The 13,991-nt window shown below is 41.1% G+C and overlaps 1 protein-coding gene across 1 annotated transcript in view; it reads left to right on the top strand.

The window, feature by feature from the left end:
• The window catches only part of gbe1b (glucan (1,4-alpha-), branching enzyme 1b), a 75,057-nt gene that overhangs the window by 14,417 nt on the left and 46,649 nt on the right, over positions 1–13,991 (top strand). Inside the window, exons 4-8 of the mRNA XM_071515510.1 lie at positions 304–429; positions 1,104–1,239; positions 3,506–3,596; positions 4,988–5,197; positions 13,631–13,746. Coding sequence (XP_071371611.1) covers positions 304–429; positions 1,104–1,239; positions 3,506–3,596; positions 4,988–5,197; positions 13,631–13,746 — 679 coding nt within the window. The remainder of the gene's footprint in view (positions 1–303; positions 430–1,103; positions 1,240–3,505; positions 3,597–4,987; positions 5,198–13,630; positions 13,747–13,991) is intronic.

The raw sequence follows: 13,991 nt of genomic DNA, 5'->3' as shown, positions 1-13,991 counted from the left end.
AGTGTGAAGTAGATCGGACGAACGGTTCTCAAGATATGCGAAGGACACACATACATACAGAGATTCCTTGCTTTATAGTATGATTCCCCATGTCACTCTGTCAGTGTCTATGCATCTAGTCCATACCTTAAGTCTGCTTAGTTGTTGTTTGTATTGCTGTTTCTCTTACGGCAAAGAGAATAAGTGTGTCCCCTTACTTTCGACCCTTGTAAAGTGACCGTAGTGTCTTTTGAATGCCCCATCTTTGTGTCATTGTTTTGAGTGCCCTTCCTATAGCAACACTCATTTGTCTTATTTTCCCAGGTGGTAGTTCATACCAAAGAGGGTAAGCGGCTGTACCGGATCTCGCCTTGGGCAAAATATGTGACCAGGCATGAGAAATCTGTCATCTACGACTGGGTTCACTGGGATCCTCCTCAACCTTACGTTGTAAGTTCCTCATCGTATTTCTCGTGGTATGACGGCAAAATAAAAAGTTTTATCAAGCCGTTCTCCCTCTGTTATGTCACTGAGACGATGTTTAGATTGCTCAATCTGCTTGGCCCAGTGCCACTTCTTAAAATCAGCCTCCCATGTCCAAGCCCTTGCCTCGCTGCTTTGATTCCTATCAGCGAGACGCATAACATTTGAAATCTGCCTCACATCTCACATCGAATGCTGTTTCTTATTGGAGGTGCTTGATGCCACTGATTTGAGAGGGGCTTAATGTGTCTCAGTGCTACTTCATGTCCTCAACACAAGTGTGCACAAGCAAAACAATAAGAGGGTATTAATGACCACCTTGCTTACTTTATCGCTTGTTATTTACTACCATTTTAATTAGAGAAGCGCTCTTACCGGCAATATATTCTCTTTATTTATAAGAGGTTCAATCATGCACTTCAAACACTTAGGAGGGGTTCACAAGGCCTGGTAGGTAGCCATCAAGGAATTGGCTGTGTTTACAAAATCAAAACCCTTTCCCTTTGTGTTTATACAGCCAGTCCGACTCATGGATCTCTTAATCATCAACACATAACTAGTATCAGCCTCTGTTGTAATCTTTGGGAAAATTTGTTGGCCTCTGATATGATTTTCTATCCAATTTTTGGTTTCTTCTTCAGCACGTCCACCCTCGGCCAGAGAAGCCCAGGAGTTTGAGGATCTACGAGTCCCACGTGGGAATCGCCTCACCGGAGGGAAAGATTGCATCATACACCAACTTCACAACCAATGTGCTGCCTCGCATAAAAGACCTGGGTAAGAGATGAGATGGCAGTACCTCCAAAACAGCACTCTCTTCTCTTTTGCCGTGGAGCGTGGCCTCCCTGTTATTTTGTTGGCTATTCAAGTCTGCAAAATAGAAGTGCACGGCAATCATCATGCTGTGATTCTCTTCATCTAAGTGATGCTACAAACATTCCTGTCTGTCAGACCTTTTGTTCACTCAACTTGAGAACATTTTGTATCTTCTCCAGCCAAGTACAGAGAGTAACTGAAGCATTAAGGTGGTGGTTGTACTATATATACAGTATACCCCCCTAGCCATCAAATGTGAGCCTACAATCTGGTTGGAGAAACAACAGTTGATGGTAGTAGACAGGTTTGGTGAGCCCATTTTCTGTCTGCCAGTGTCCTGTGCCACCTCTGTCAACACCGGTCCTTAACCCAGCAGACATGCTGTGCCGTTTTGAGTGCCACTGTTCTCCAATACCAGACTTTTCAAGAGTATTTTCAGTGGCAGACCTGTCACACTCGCTCTGCACAAAGCCACGACAGCAAGTCAACATCCTGTTTACTGGTATGACCTGAAGTGATCATTACCGTTGGACAGTGTTTGTAAAGGGAGCTCTGCGGCACAAGTCACACACAGTTTGGAGAGTTGGGGCTGAAAACCTGACAACTTGTTTTCATTTCTGTGATCTCGCCCCAGACAACTAATGGAGACGAAAAGCCCTGGCTTATATCATTCAGTCAAACAATTATGGTCGGAGCTGTACTGTACATATACTGAACTGTGTGATTTTTCTAACTCAGTATCCATCTAATATAGAACCAGTTATTCATTAAGGTGACTTTTACTTGAAAGAAATGACGCTGTACTTTCCCTTTCACACATTGTTTTGCTTTTTCTCATTACACGTGTGACTCATTTACTTCATAATAATTTGATTTGTGCCAAAGGCCTCAGCCTCACCGAACAGATCCCTGCCTTGGTTTGAAATTCTGCTCTACAATAAACAGTATGAGATGGAGTATTATTTTGCATTCAAGTACAGCCTGCTGCATTGACAGTATTAAAAGGCACAGATATGGCTGGCACAGCAAACCAGGAGCAATCTGATAAAGACTGTTTCCTTGGCCGTGCCATCCTTTCTAGTGGGAAAGGAAACTGCCAGTGTAAATGCTGTCAAAGAATCTACCTGCAGCAGTTGAAGGAATCTGCACAATAGGATTCTCCAGGAGGCTAAATTCCACCGTCTCCAGTGACGGCTGCCTTTGCCTGCCATTTCATTTTCTTGACTGTGGAGAGATGAGCATATATGAAAAAAAAAAAAAAAGAGAGAAACTTCCTCTCACCCCAGTGCTTTGTCACACTCCTTCAGAAGCCAAAGTTTTTCTCTAGTCTGAAAAGAAGCAGAGATATATAAATAAATAAATCTGCTCCACACACAACTATAAAAAAAAACCGCAGGGCCTCCCTCTGGAGTCCTCAGTGGCAGTTTAAAAGCCTGTTGTTCTCTTATTCATAGAAGCAGTTTGCGTAGGTCGTTTTGAAATGTTGTACATGACCTCGTGACTCTGATAGTTGGTGTTTCCCTGTAGCCACCGCTTGTCTTGAGGATAGCGGAGCTTGTGTCAAACAGGAAATGCCTGGAGCTCATATGTATGAGTGACACGGGTCAAATAGTATTTGCGAGTAATGTTTCAAGATGGTTGGAGTAGAGAATGGGTGGGGTCAACCACACCAGGACAATTCAGATTATCTATTTATTTTTTTCAGATAAGGTTGTCAGTAAAAGAAAAAGTATTCAAAATTGTCTTTCAAATATTTTCCTGTGGTCATTTGGCACTCATTGTATTAAATTGAATAGTATATGACTTACATTTGATGTATGATGTAAGCAGCCAATGTTATTATAAGAGAAATCATAGAAAAGAGGAGATGGCAAGAATAATATATCCTCCAGTTATTGCAGGGAAATGCAGCTATCCAAATATAACGGGTGAAATGCTCTTAATAGGAATACCAGGATGTCAAGCAACATTGTATCAAGCTGCCATACATATCCAAGACGTATTTCTGATCATGCATAATTTAGTGGTTTCCCCACTGCTAATATTTGAATGGTATTAACATCAATTAGGCAAATTTAGCTAGACAATCTTGTGGGGAAGCTATAAAAATATAAAATCAAGAAGAATCTATTTGATTTACTGGAAGATTTTGCACCAAAGACTGTAGCTTTGCAGATCAATACCCTTTTTTTTTTTTTTTTTTTTACATTCTCTCCTTTGTTTTCAGGTTACAACTGTATTCAGATGATGGCTGTCATGGAGCATGCCTACTATGCCAGCTTTGGATATCAGATTACAAGTTTCTTTGCTGCTTCCAGGTAAATCTATGACCATTTCTGAGTTTGATTTAAATGTTGTGTACACACTGGATCGCAATATCACATTGTCCGAAAGATGTGTGTTCAGTCGATATTCTCTTACCAGTGTTTGACATATCGTTTACGCCACTGTGCCTGCCAGTTACAGTATCTGCTTTTTAAAACAACCACAAATATTTTAGGAGAAATGAATGCTAGTTTTGGGGGGGGGGGGGGGGGGGGGTGATCGAGTTACTTTGCACGATCATGAAAACAGTTACCTGGATGTTGCATATCAAGGTTAGGAAGTCTGACACCGGCAATAATCTCCCTGTAAACACATTTGCAGTTAATCCAGAGAGGAGAGGGAAACGTAGATAAAGCTGGACTAGTCGGGAAATTTATCTATGCCCCTCATTCCAGAGGTCCCCCTTCCTTGCTTGGAGGAGAGCATAAACCCAAAGTGTAACGTATATAGTGTAATTTCACCCATGATTGATCTCTCATAGTCATTTAAAACCTGAGCGGTTGAATACCGGGAAGCGGGGTAATACTGTCGCTATGTGTCCTGTTTTGCAAGGAAGCTGATATAATGATAGCCGGAAGGACAGATGGGACGTCATAGGACAATATGAGGAGTGTGCACAGAGATGTGTGTGTAGTGTGTGTGGGTGTGTGTGTGTGTGCGCGTGCATGCGGTGTTTGCGTGTCCCAGTTCGTCTGTGGTTTGCAGAGTGTGTTCTACAATGTCTTCCTTGTGACCCTTTGAGCGGTATTAAAGGATTGTAGTAGAATTATATTGCGATACAAAATCTATCAAATGACAAAAATGTGGGAAGGTTTCTTGACAGCTCGGTGTAATGAATGATCTTTAGACAATGACCTGAGAAGGAGATTACATTTGGGAAATAATATACTGCTCCATAGTCTCTTGGTTATTTTAATCACAAACGCATTCCAAGCAATAAAGCAAAAAACATAAATTCAGAGTGTGTGTGTGTGTGTGTGTGTGTGTGTGTGCTGTCTTGCATTTTTATACTTACAAGGTCCAAATGTCTATATGTGGGTAGAAAGGTGAGGAAAATCCTCTTAAGTGAGGACATTTTGTCAGTCCTCACTACTTTAAGTGGTTATTTTGTGGTTTAAGATTAGAGTTAGGATTAGGTATAGTTTAGGGTAAGGGTTAAGATTCATTTAGGGGTTAAGATTAAGATTAGAATTAGGAGTAGATCTGAATTAGTTTGAGGTTAGGGCTTTGGTTCAGGGTGAAAATTGAAATTAGGATTAAGATTAGGTTAGGGTAAGAGTTAAAAGTTAGGCATGTAGTGGAGAGGATTAAGGATGGGATTAAGGTTTAGGAATTAATGTGTGTGTGTGTGTGTGTGTGTGTGTGTGTGCATGTGCATCCTTAGTCGCTATGGCACCCCAGATGAGCTGAAGGAGCTGATAGATGTGGCTCACTCCTTGGGCATCGTGGTGCTGCTGGATGTCGTCCACAGCCACGCCTCCAAGAACACGGAGGACGGCCTCAACCAATTCGACGGCTCTGACTCGTGCTTCTTCCACTCTCCGCCCAGAGGGGAGCACAGCATGTGGGACAGCCGCCTCTTCAACTACTCCAGGTACTCCTCGTCCCGCTCCAGCCCAGGCCCTGTTGGTGTTAACTGCTGCACCTCATCTTTCTGGACACTCTTTTCATTTGTATATTTTCTTCATACCTCTACGCTACCAGTCAAAAGTTTGGACAGACCGGATTGAATGTACTATGTTTTTCATTCTCTTAAAGCCATTTTGATCTAAAGGCTTATGCTTAAATGCTTGAAATGTGTTTCTTAGACATATATAAATAGTGAGGTTTATGCCTATGTATGAATTTCTTTCCAAAGCCTTTAAAATATCTAAAATATAAGATAGTTTTGATTTGTTTAATTTATTTATTCCATTTGTGATATTTCATAGTTATGATGGCTTTACTATTATATTCTAAAATGTGAAAAATAGTAAAAATAAAGAAGAATGTGTGTGTCCAAACTTTTGACTGGTAGTGTATGTTTGGATGGTGTAGTCATTGAAAGTAAACTCCATGTATTCCTAATGAAAGATTCAGGTTGTAATAATAGTCTGAATAATAAGTTTCTTTCTGTGTCCATGGCAATGTGAAACGGTCTCCTGTTTTAATATTCCAAAAAATTATGCCTCATTATTTCAAGATACAAATCTTTTTGCTGAAATTGCATGGAAAATGGTTTGCACAAGCACTGTGGCATTTATCAAATTTGGATGAGAGGTTTGTACACTTTACCGCTTACCTCACATCAAGGCCTGTAAACAACACAAAATGTTTTTAGCATCAGTTTATTGGCATCAAATATATGTTTGAGTAGATGTGCAATGATGCATATAGTTAAAACAGCCATGAGGTTTAAATCGTTAAATCTTATTTGTTGTGCAAAGCTCGATACGCGTTTCGCATTATCGTTTCAACAAGGTGGAAGAAAACATACACTAACGTAACAAGCAATTGTGAAGTCATTATGAATGTTGAGAGAGCCTATTTAGGCCTTGCATATTTAATTCAAAAAGCGGGCCTGTGTAATTAAATCATAATTGCAATTATTTATTGATGTGGTAGTGGAATTGTACCTAGTCTACATGTTTTGTTATGCTTCTCTTAGACTTTATACTCCTATCATTTTAATCTAGTATAGACCATTACAAATACAGTATTCCTTTTTTCCGAGCATTGGAGCACTTTCCACCAAATACCAGTAAGGAGCTGCCCACCAATTACTGCAATTTAGAGCCTCCACAATATGTTTCAGGAGATAGGTAGCTGCATGTTAATGTTAATGCATGCCTGTGAACTCATATGAACAAGAGGGCACATGCTAACATTTAAAATCTATCATGGCAGCATCAGATATACTAATGTTTACCCTTGGAAACAAGGTTGATGCACAAGGAGTACGATTTAAATATATCTGCATTTTACAAAAATGTATAAGCAACATACAAGCGGATTGATAAATGAGGCCCAATGGGAGCTGACATGCCACTCTTTACATTTTCTGAGATTATCTGATATAGCGTTTGTTGAAGGTCAAAAGCAAGACCTGATCCTAAAATGACAGATTACATCTCTCACCATAGTGGCCACGCAGTGAGGCTCCACGTTAATCTGATACCCCCGAGGCTTACAATGGGCTATTAACGGTGAATTTAAGTTTCCTCAAAGGCTCTGAGATTTTACCATTAAATATATGGCAGGACGGGCGCTGAATTTTAATGTGTCATGAATAATGATATGATGTTAGAATGTGGACAGTTTTTAGCAATGCAAGAGATGTCCGTATTTTCAGATAATTACAGAAGCATGGGGAAAAACATGAAAGGCCGTGTCGGCAACTCCACTTAAGTTGGGAGGCTGTTTTCTGACCCCGCCGGTGCTCACTGTACACCAAAACTATTGATTGGTGTTGTTGTAGACCCTGTTAATTAAGTGTCTCTCCTCTCGCCTCTGTCCCTGGAAAATGATCCCACCACACATTAAAGGGGAACAGGGACTGTTGAGTCTATCAAATGCCTTTTTTGAACTCGCTTTTAATAAGTGTGCGTCGGTGTGCAGCAGCTTCCAATACATTATACAATGCTTAGTGTCAGGCATAGAGGCTATAATAAGAGAACAAGGTTCTTCTTTCATTAGTTATTGAACTCTCCTCGTATCAGAAGGACTCATTAGACACGGTGCAGACATATGCCACGACTGGGAGGCATATGAGGAGTCATTTGTAAAAGCCCAAAGGAGCTGTGCGATGTCATAGTCAGTTCATTTGTCTTTTCTCCCCCTCGCAGGTTGTTTGGATGTGTCTTTTGTGTCAAGCTTTTCTGCTACTCCCTTTGGAAGGAAATGAACCTCACAGGCTAGCCAGGAACCAAGTCTGAAATACAGTCTGTTTTTAATCAAGCAGCCCTGGTATCAGCCATCGGAGGCAGACCATGATGTTCCTAATAGGTTGACAGGAGCTGACTGATACAAGCTATCGAAGCAGAGATGTATTTTCCTCCTTGCTGCCTCCTCTGCTCAGCGTCCACTTCTGCATCTCTATCAAAGAACACCTCTTTTGATATCTGTTCCTCTTCAGCTTTCCTCATAAAACATTCAGCTCAGTCTATAGAGAATGTTGTTTAAATAGATGCTTGCTATCCAATTTGTTAACTTGGTGTTGCTTGATTCAAATGCGTCTGCATTCAGTATTAAGAGTGTCTGGCTTCGCTTTGGTTCCAGGCTGTAGAAATGCTAGAAGTGGTTTTGTAGTTGCTGAATACCAACTCGAGATGAGAAGAATGAGCCAGGGCTGCACTGAAACTTCTTAAGGACACTAAGATTCTTGTCTGTCTTGTTTGTAATCGTACTTACTGAAATACTGAATTAGATTAAATACTCAAGCATGATGGTGGAGAAAGTAATTATTGTACACTTTCCCATGTTTCCCATGCTTTGAGCTCCACGTTCCAAAAGCCTTTGTAACATGCAAGAATATTTTTGCTTATATTTCCATACACCATGCCATAAAGAGTTTTTCTCATATTTGTTTCATCAGGATGTACAGTACATGTCGATGCACAAATGGATGCACTGGACCCTTCCTGCTCTTGATGTGATGAGCACTAACTAGCCGGGGAATATCCAAGGCCTGTGTTATTGGTTCACCGCTGCTCCTTTAATAAGCTTTTGCAAAGAGGGCAAGGTCACCCTGAGACAGTGACTAAATGAATGAACGGAGCCCACGGTTGGGTGTGGAGGAGGCAGGCAGCCATCTTCTCCGGCAGCTGGTGAAGCCAAGCCTTTCTGCAGATCAGGGCCTTCAGATGTGAGACTTCTGAGAGGTTTGATGTTGGCTCTATCAGTAATCCCCCCATCTCCCTCAGGATCATTTGCATCCATTTTTCATCAATCTTTGTGTGAATTCTTAAGATATGAAATATAGGCCCGAGGCCAGGCTTTAGTGGTCAGAAAATCTTTTCAACTCCTCTACGTCTTCTCATGCTGAGAAATGTGTCGTGTGTTTGATGACCAATGACATAATTTTCTCTTTGACAAGATTATTCCATACGCATATCGTTACATTCAAATTGTTGTTTCTGATGTGTGGATGAGGCGCTATAAACTGTGAATTCTTCTGTGCCTTTGTGCCGAGGTTGATCCTGAATGTTGACCAAAGCGAGTGTATAGACATTCAACAAATGAGATTAGCACTATAGCACTGACCTGGATTGTATGTACAGTCTGTGAGATCTCAAATAACATTAAATAAATTGGCTTCCTTGATGTATGACATGACTGCTAATACCACTGATGGTGCCGTGATTTTTAGTCTAGCTACTCTGTAAAGGCTCTAAACCTTAATGTCCCTCCCTGAGCTCTATTTGCCTTTCATTTGCCATTCATTGCTTTAGGCTGGCTGCTGCTATTTGCTTGTTACAGTATGTTAGCCAAGCGGCATCGTAAAGTTATTCTAAGTAACCAGTATGGTACACAAAGCATTGCGCGCTTGTGGTTGAAGCCATGTTTTAAGGCTTTTAAGGCTCTAGAGGTATATAGTTTATAGCTGGTGTAAAGATTTTTCTATGGGTTGGCCTGGTGGCTCAGCAGGCTTCAGTGCATGCAATGTATTTGCAGTATTGTGAGCTTAAATCCAACTCTTTTGTTGCATGTCGTTCTCCCTCTTTCCCCCGCTTTCCCGATACTCTTCTACACTGTGGGCAGTGGGCAATGGAATGGATAGACAGCAAGAGCAGTGTGAATTTACAATAATCAAACTTGTGAAGGCAAAAGAAGCAATTCCCTGCTGATAAATGGCCAGGGGCTTTTATTTTGAAGAAACAGAGCAGAAACTATCCAGAAAGGGGGGAAAAAAAGGCTATCTCCCTTTGGAGCATCTACCTTTTCTTTTACTTATTTCATTCCACTTTGGCCCGAGTGGGGCCAGGCAAGCTCACATCTCACCAGCCCAGTCCGAAACCCAGTAATTCCAGTATTTAGTACCCATGAGTGATTTCCCTTTCCCCAGCAAGCCGCACAGCAAGGGGAAAAGCAGGTTTTCTTTTCCTCTGGTGAGCGCCGGCTAATGAGCTCAACTTAGCTCTAGGTGTGTGGCGTGTGGTTGGAGCTGCCTGTAGTGCTTCTAGTAGGTGCTGGATGGAGCCAGTGGGCAGGAACATAGCAGCTCTGCACCACCATGCCCCTCAGCCCCTTAAAACTATCTGATAAACAGCAGAAAAGTTCCATGAAAAATAATTTTAGAAAAGAGCTTTCTGTTAGTAGTCAAGCCATTTTCATGCGATCCTCAAATGCTTCATATGGCTCTTAAAGACACATTCTGTAATCAGAACGTAGGTCTACCTGTCGAACCACAACAGTCTCATTAAAGTTTGTGAAATGAGCACAAACTCTGAAAAACAGATTACATGTTGTGGACGCAAATTATGTGAAGATTATGTTTCTCCACCACAAATTGGACATGCCATTTTCTCCTGTTCGTCACCAGAAAAGATTAGCTGACCGTTACATTTAGGTAAGTAAAAGAAAGTTTAAAGTTTGGGCAACTAAAACTTCAGTTAAGGATAGGGTTAGGTTTTGAAACAGTTTGGTTAAAGTTATGGAAAAGTTTTCATTATGGTTAGGTTAAGTTATGGTTAAGTTATGGTTAAATGGTTAAAAACTTTCGCTAAAAATTCAAACTTCACTCACAGTTGAAAACTTTTTGGCATGAGTTGAGGTTGTCGGAGTTGAAGACAAATGTATGCGCCCATCCACCCCCGACCACAACGCCTTTACTTTCATTGATTGCAGATAGTCTGAAACTGCCTTTAAAAATTGATTTTTAAAAGTGCAACTTTAATCTAACCATTCAAATTTTGGCATTGTCTTCATTAAACATATTTGATCACATATGTATACTGTATAAAAAGAGAAACATTTGAATGATTATAATAGGGCCCATTTTGGAAAATATGGACTTGCATAATAATACTCTGTAAGCAGTTAATAAAAATCTCCCAAATATGTAATATACTTTTAAGAGTGTAACAACACAATGTACATTAAGTATGTACAAAGTGTACAAACGTAATGTACTAAGATAGGTACTTGCATTCAGTCAGGTAGTCTCATTGAAATAGAAATCTCTTTTTCAAGAGAGACCTGAAAACATTCATAAACTTGACAAGGAAAACATAAAATAATTAATACAGTTACACATAATGTGCTCATGTTATGATGTATCTCATTGAGTACTAGTGTGCGTTATTGTGTACTTACAATGCAATTTGTCTAGTTATATTTTTCCATAGGTTAATACATAGGTTAATACACTGGAATAAGGTAATTATAAAATGTTAATGAACATAATTATTTGAAGAAATGACAGTTGTGTCTTTATGGTAAAACAGAAATTTGTCATAGATTTGAAAAGATCAAATGTATGCGCCCATCCACCCCCGACCACAACGCCTTTACTTTCCACCACACTTGAATCAGTCAGACCTACTGCCTGTTGCAACTCATCAGCAAGTCCTATCCATCAATAATCTATGTGTATATACCCATAATTGATATAGTGAATGAATGAATGAATGAATGAATGAATGAACGAACAAATAAATAAATAAATATTTAAATGTGATTGGGCCTTCAACCAAGAAATTTGAATTTATTGCAGGTGTCATTCTCGTCAATGTGTCTGGTTGTGTGACGCATTAATACCTTTGGGGGTTGGAGAAAAGTTTGAAATGCGTTAAATGAGGCACCTTATTTGTCCTTTTCGGTCCAACAAATGCACACCATCCATCAGCCTGTCTAGCGTCGTTGTTTGAGCATCACACTTCTTGTGGAATGACCTGTCAGCTTCTTAAATTTATTTGGTCTTATCTGCAGCTTACCTGTGATGTTGTGAAAACAGGGACTTAAATCTTCCTCTCTGCCACTATGACAAGTTGCCTTGACCTCTTATGCAAAATCGACTTCAAGAAACACAGCATGTTTAGGTATCTGTGCTGCTCGCAAGTGAACATAAGTTCCATAATATGGGTCGCACTCATGTTAACACGGGCACAGGAAATAAGCTCTGATAAGCAGCAACCAACTGGAGCAGACAAAGCTGATTTGTAGAAATAGACGTTACAGTATGTGGATTGACTTGCAGTGGCTTGTTTAGCCAGCAGAATGTAGCGGTGCTTGCAGGTAAAGCAACAGCAAATGTGATGGATTATCTTATCTTACTCTACAAGCAGCAACATTAGAGCTTTACTCTATTAGCGCGACCTAGCAGAGCTACATTTTCCTCGGTGAGGTTTTGCATGAGGACAGTGTAATATGTAATTTGCTTTTGTAATAACACTGCTGACTGAATGACAACTTCATTTAACTGCATAGATAAGCAGTGTATTGCATCAGGTATAGAGATCTAACTTTCTCAGTGTAATTGGACTTGATGATGAATGGCAGTGTGGGTCCTAATGTGGCAGTATGGTTTCATCTTGGGCCTCTGGCTCTCTCTGGCTATTATCTCCATCCCGTGAGGATACATTGTGTCTGAGCCTTTGTTGGCTCTGCGCAGTGGAGTGGAGGACCTAATCTATTTATCACAGGGGCTGCGTGACCACCCAGCCAGGCTGCTATATCGGATCATACCAGGCTCCCTTGTGCTCTTCCTCTGGGGAAGGAGGAAGCGCCGATGTAACATGCAGCTTCACACCTGTCAAACAGCGCTGGGGTCACCCAGCCCTGAGATATGGAGCACAGAATACAGCACATCTAAATGTATTTCGTGCTATGGCTTACCTAAATTCTTACATTAAAAAACAGGGATTTTGTTATATGCTATAATGCTTACATGTATAATCCTCAGCATTTGCTGTTTGTACATTCAGGCGGTGTATCAAAGATATGTTTTAACAAGTTGATAGGTTACATTATATACTCTTTCCACCTGCCTTCACCACCTTTTATAGGAGCCAAAGTGTACAGACAGCATCTCAATTGCATGTTTCAACTTATGCATAAGCTGCAGTTCAGAGTTAATCAGTGTCATGAATGTGGCATGTGCCTCACTTCCTCTGTGCTTGACTGCTTCTATTCAATATGGCCTCCGTGTGTACAATGTTTCATTTTGTGTTCATTACACAGACTGCATAGAGGCACCAAATCTTGCGTTTTAACTGACGTTTCCATGGCAACATGCCTTTGAACGGGTAGAGGTGAGATGCGCAGTGTACTTTGCCTTGAGTGGATGTTCAGATCCAGATGACTCTCACATTCTTCAACCACCCCAGGATAGGGGACTTGGCCATTTATGGCATGCTCCTCCTTTAGCTCTCACCAACACAGGCCAGCCAACAGACAAGAGAGCAATTTACATCCTTTTGTAGTACAGAATGGGCTACAGCACTCTGCCACAAGTTACTCTTTGGGATTCAGACAGTTTCTCCATTTCCCTGGTTTTATTCAGAGTATTTGTCCTGTTGCTTGTTGGACAGAGGAGCTACTCACACGCTGGAGATGGAGGCCAAAGTGAGTAGAAGTGTATGACTGATCTCATCCTCAGGAGAGGGAACTCAATTCTCCTGCATGGTGTTTGTTTACTCAAGTGTAGCATGAAATCCTATCAGTTCAAACGCACAGGGACGGGCCTGGCCATACTAAACACTTAGCGAATGGTCATGCGAGTGGTCCGATGGAAATCAGAGAACTTAGCTGTGTGCTGTAAGGCGCTGATTTCTCATCCTGACAGCGCTGACAACTGGACACATCAGGGACAGCTTCCCCTCTACAGTGTAGTTAATGAAAACACCATCTCCTGTCACCGACACTCCATCTCCGACATAATGGAGCTTTGGGTATCAATATGTGAATGTCCTGTAGCGCTGAAAATTAATCTCTGGTGCCTAACCTGCGTGATGAGATGTGTGAATAATTCACAGCATCTTGTTTATCTGACCTTGAATGCGTATGTGTGCGTGTGTGTGTGTGTGTGTGTGTCTGTTTGTTTCACTAGCTGGGAAGTACTGAGGTTCCTGTTGTCAAACCTGCGCTGGTGGATGGAGGAGTACCGTTTTGATGGCTTCAGGTTTGATGGAGTGACCTCGATGCTGTACCACCACCATGGCATTGGTAAGGCTAGTTTATACACAAAACACATTTCAGCAACTGTGTGCATCAGGGCTGCATAGTGAGTGTAAAGCGTATCATTCTCTTCTCCTTCAAACCCGTCCCATAGTGCAGTATGTATTAGCATTTCTGTTTAAAAATAAGGAGAAACAGGAGTTTGGCTGCCAGGACTGACTGATCCCAAACCAGCAGGGCCAGCCTTAGTGTGCTGCAATTCCTTATCTTCACAGCATGTTTCAATGAAATAA

The sequence above is a fragment of the Centroberyx affinis genome, unplaced genomic scaffold (assembly GCF_046629955.1).
Source record: "Centroberyx affinis isolate AG114_WGS23_722 - 3 ecotype Tasmania unplaced genomic scaffold, CSIRO-AGI_Caff_v1 ptg000358l_1, whole genome shotgun sequence".
NCBI classification, from domain to species: Eukaryota; Metazoa; Chordata; class Actinopteri; order Beryciformes; family Berycidae; genus Centroberyx; species Centroberyx affinis.
The sequence above is the reverse complement of the archived record's forward strand: the minus strand, read 5'-3'. Positions and strand labels throughout refer to the sequence as shown.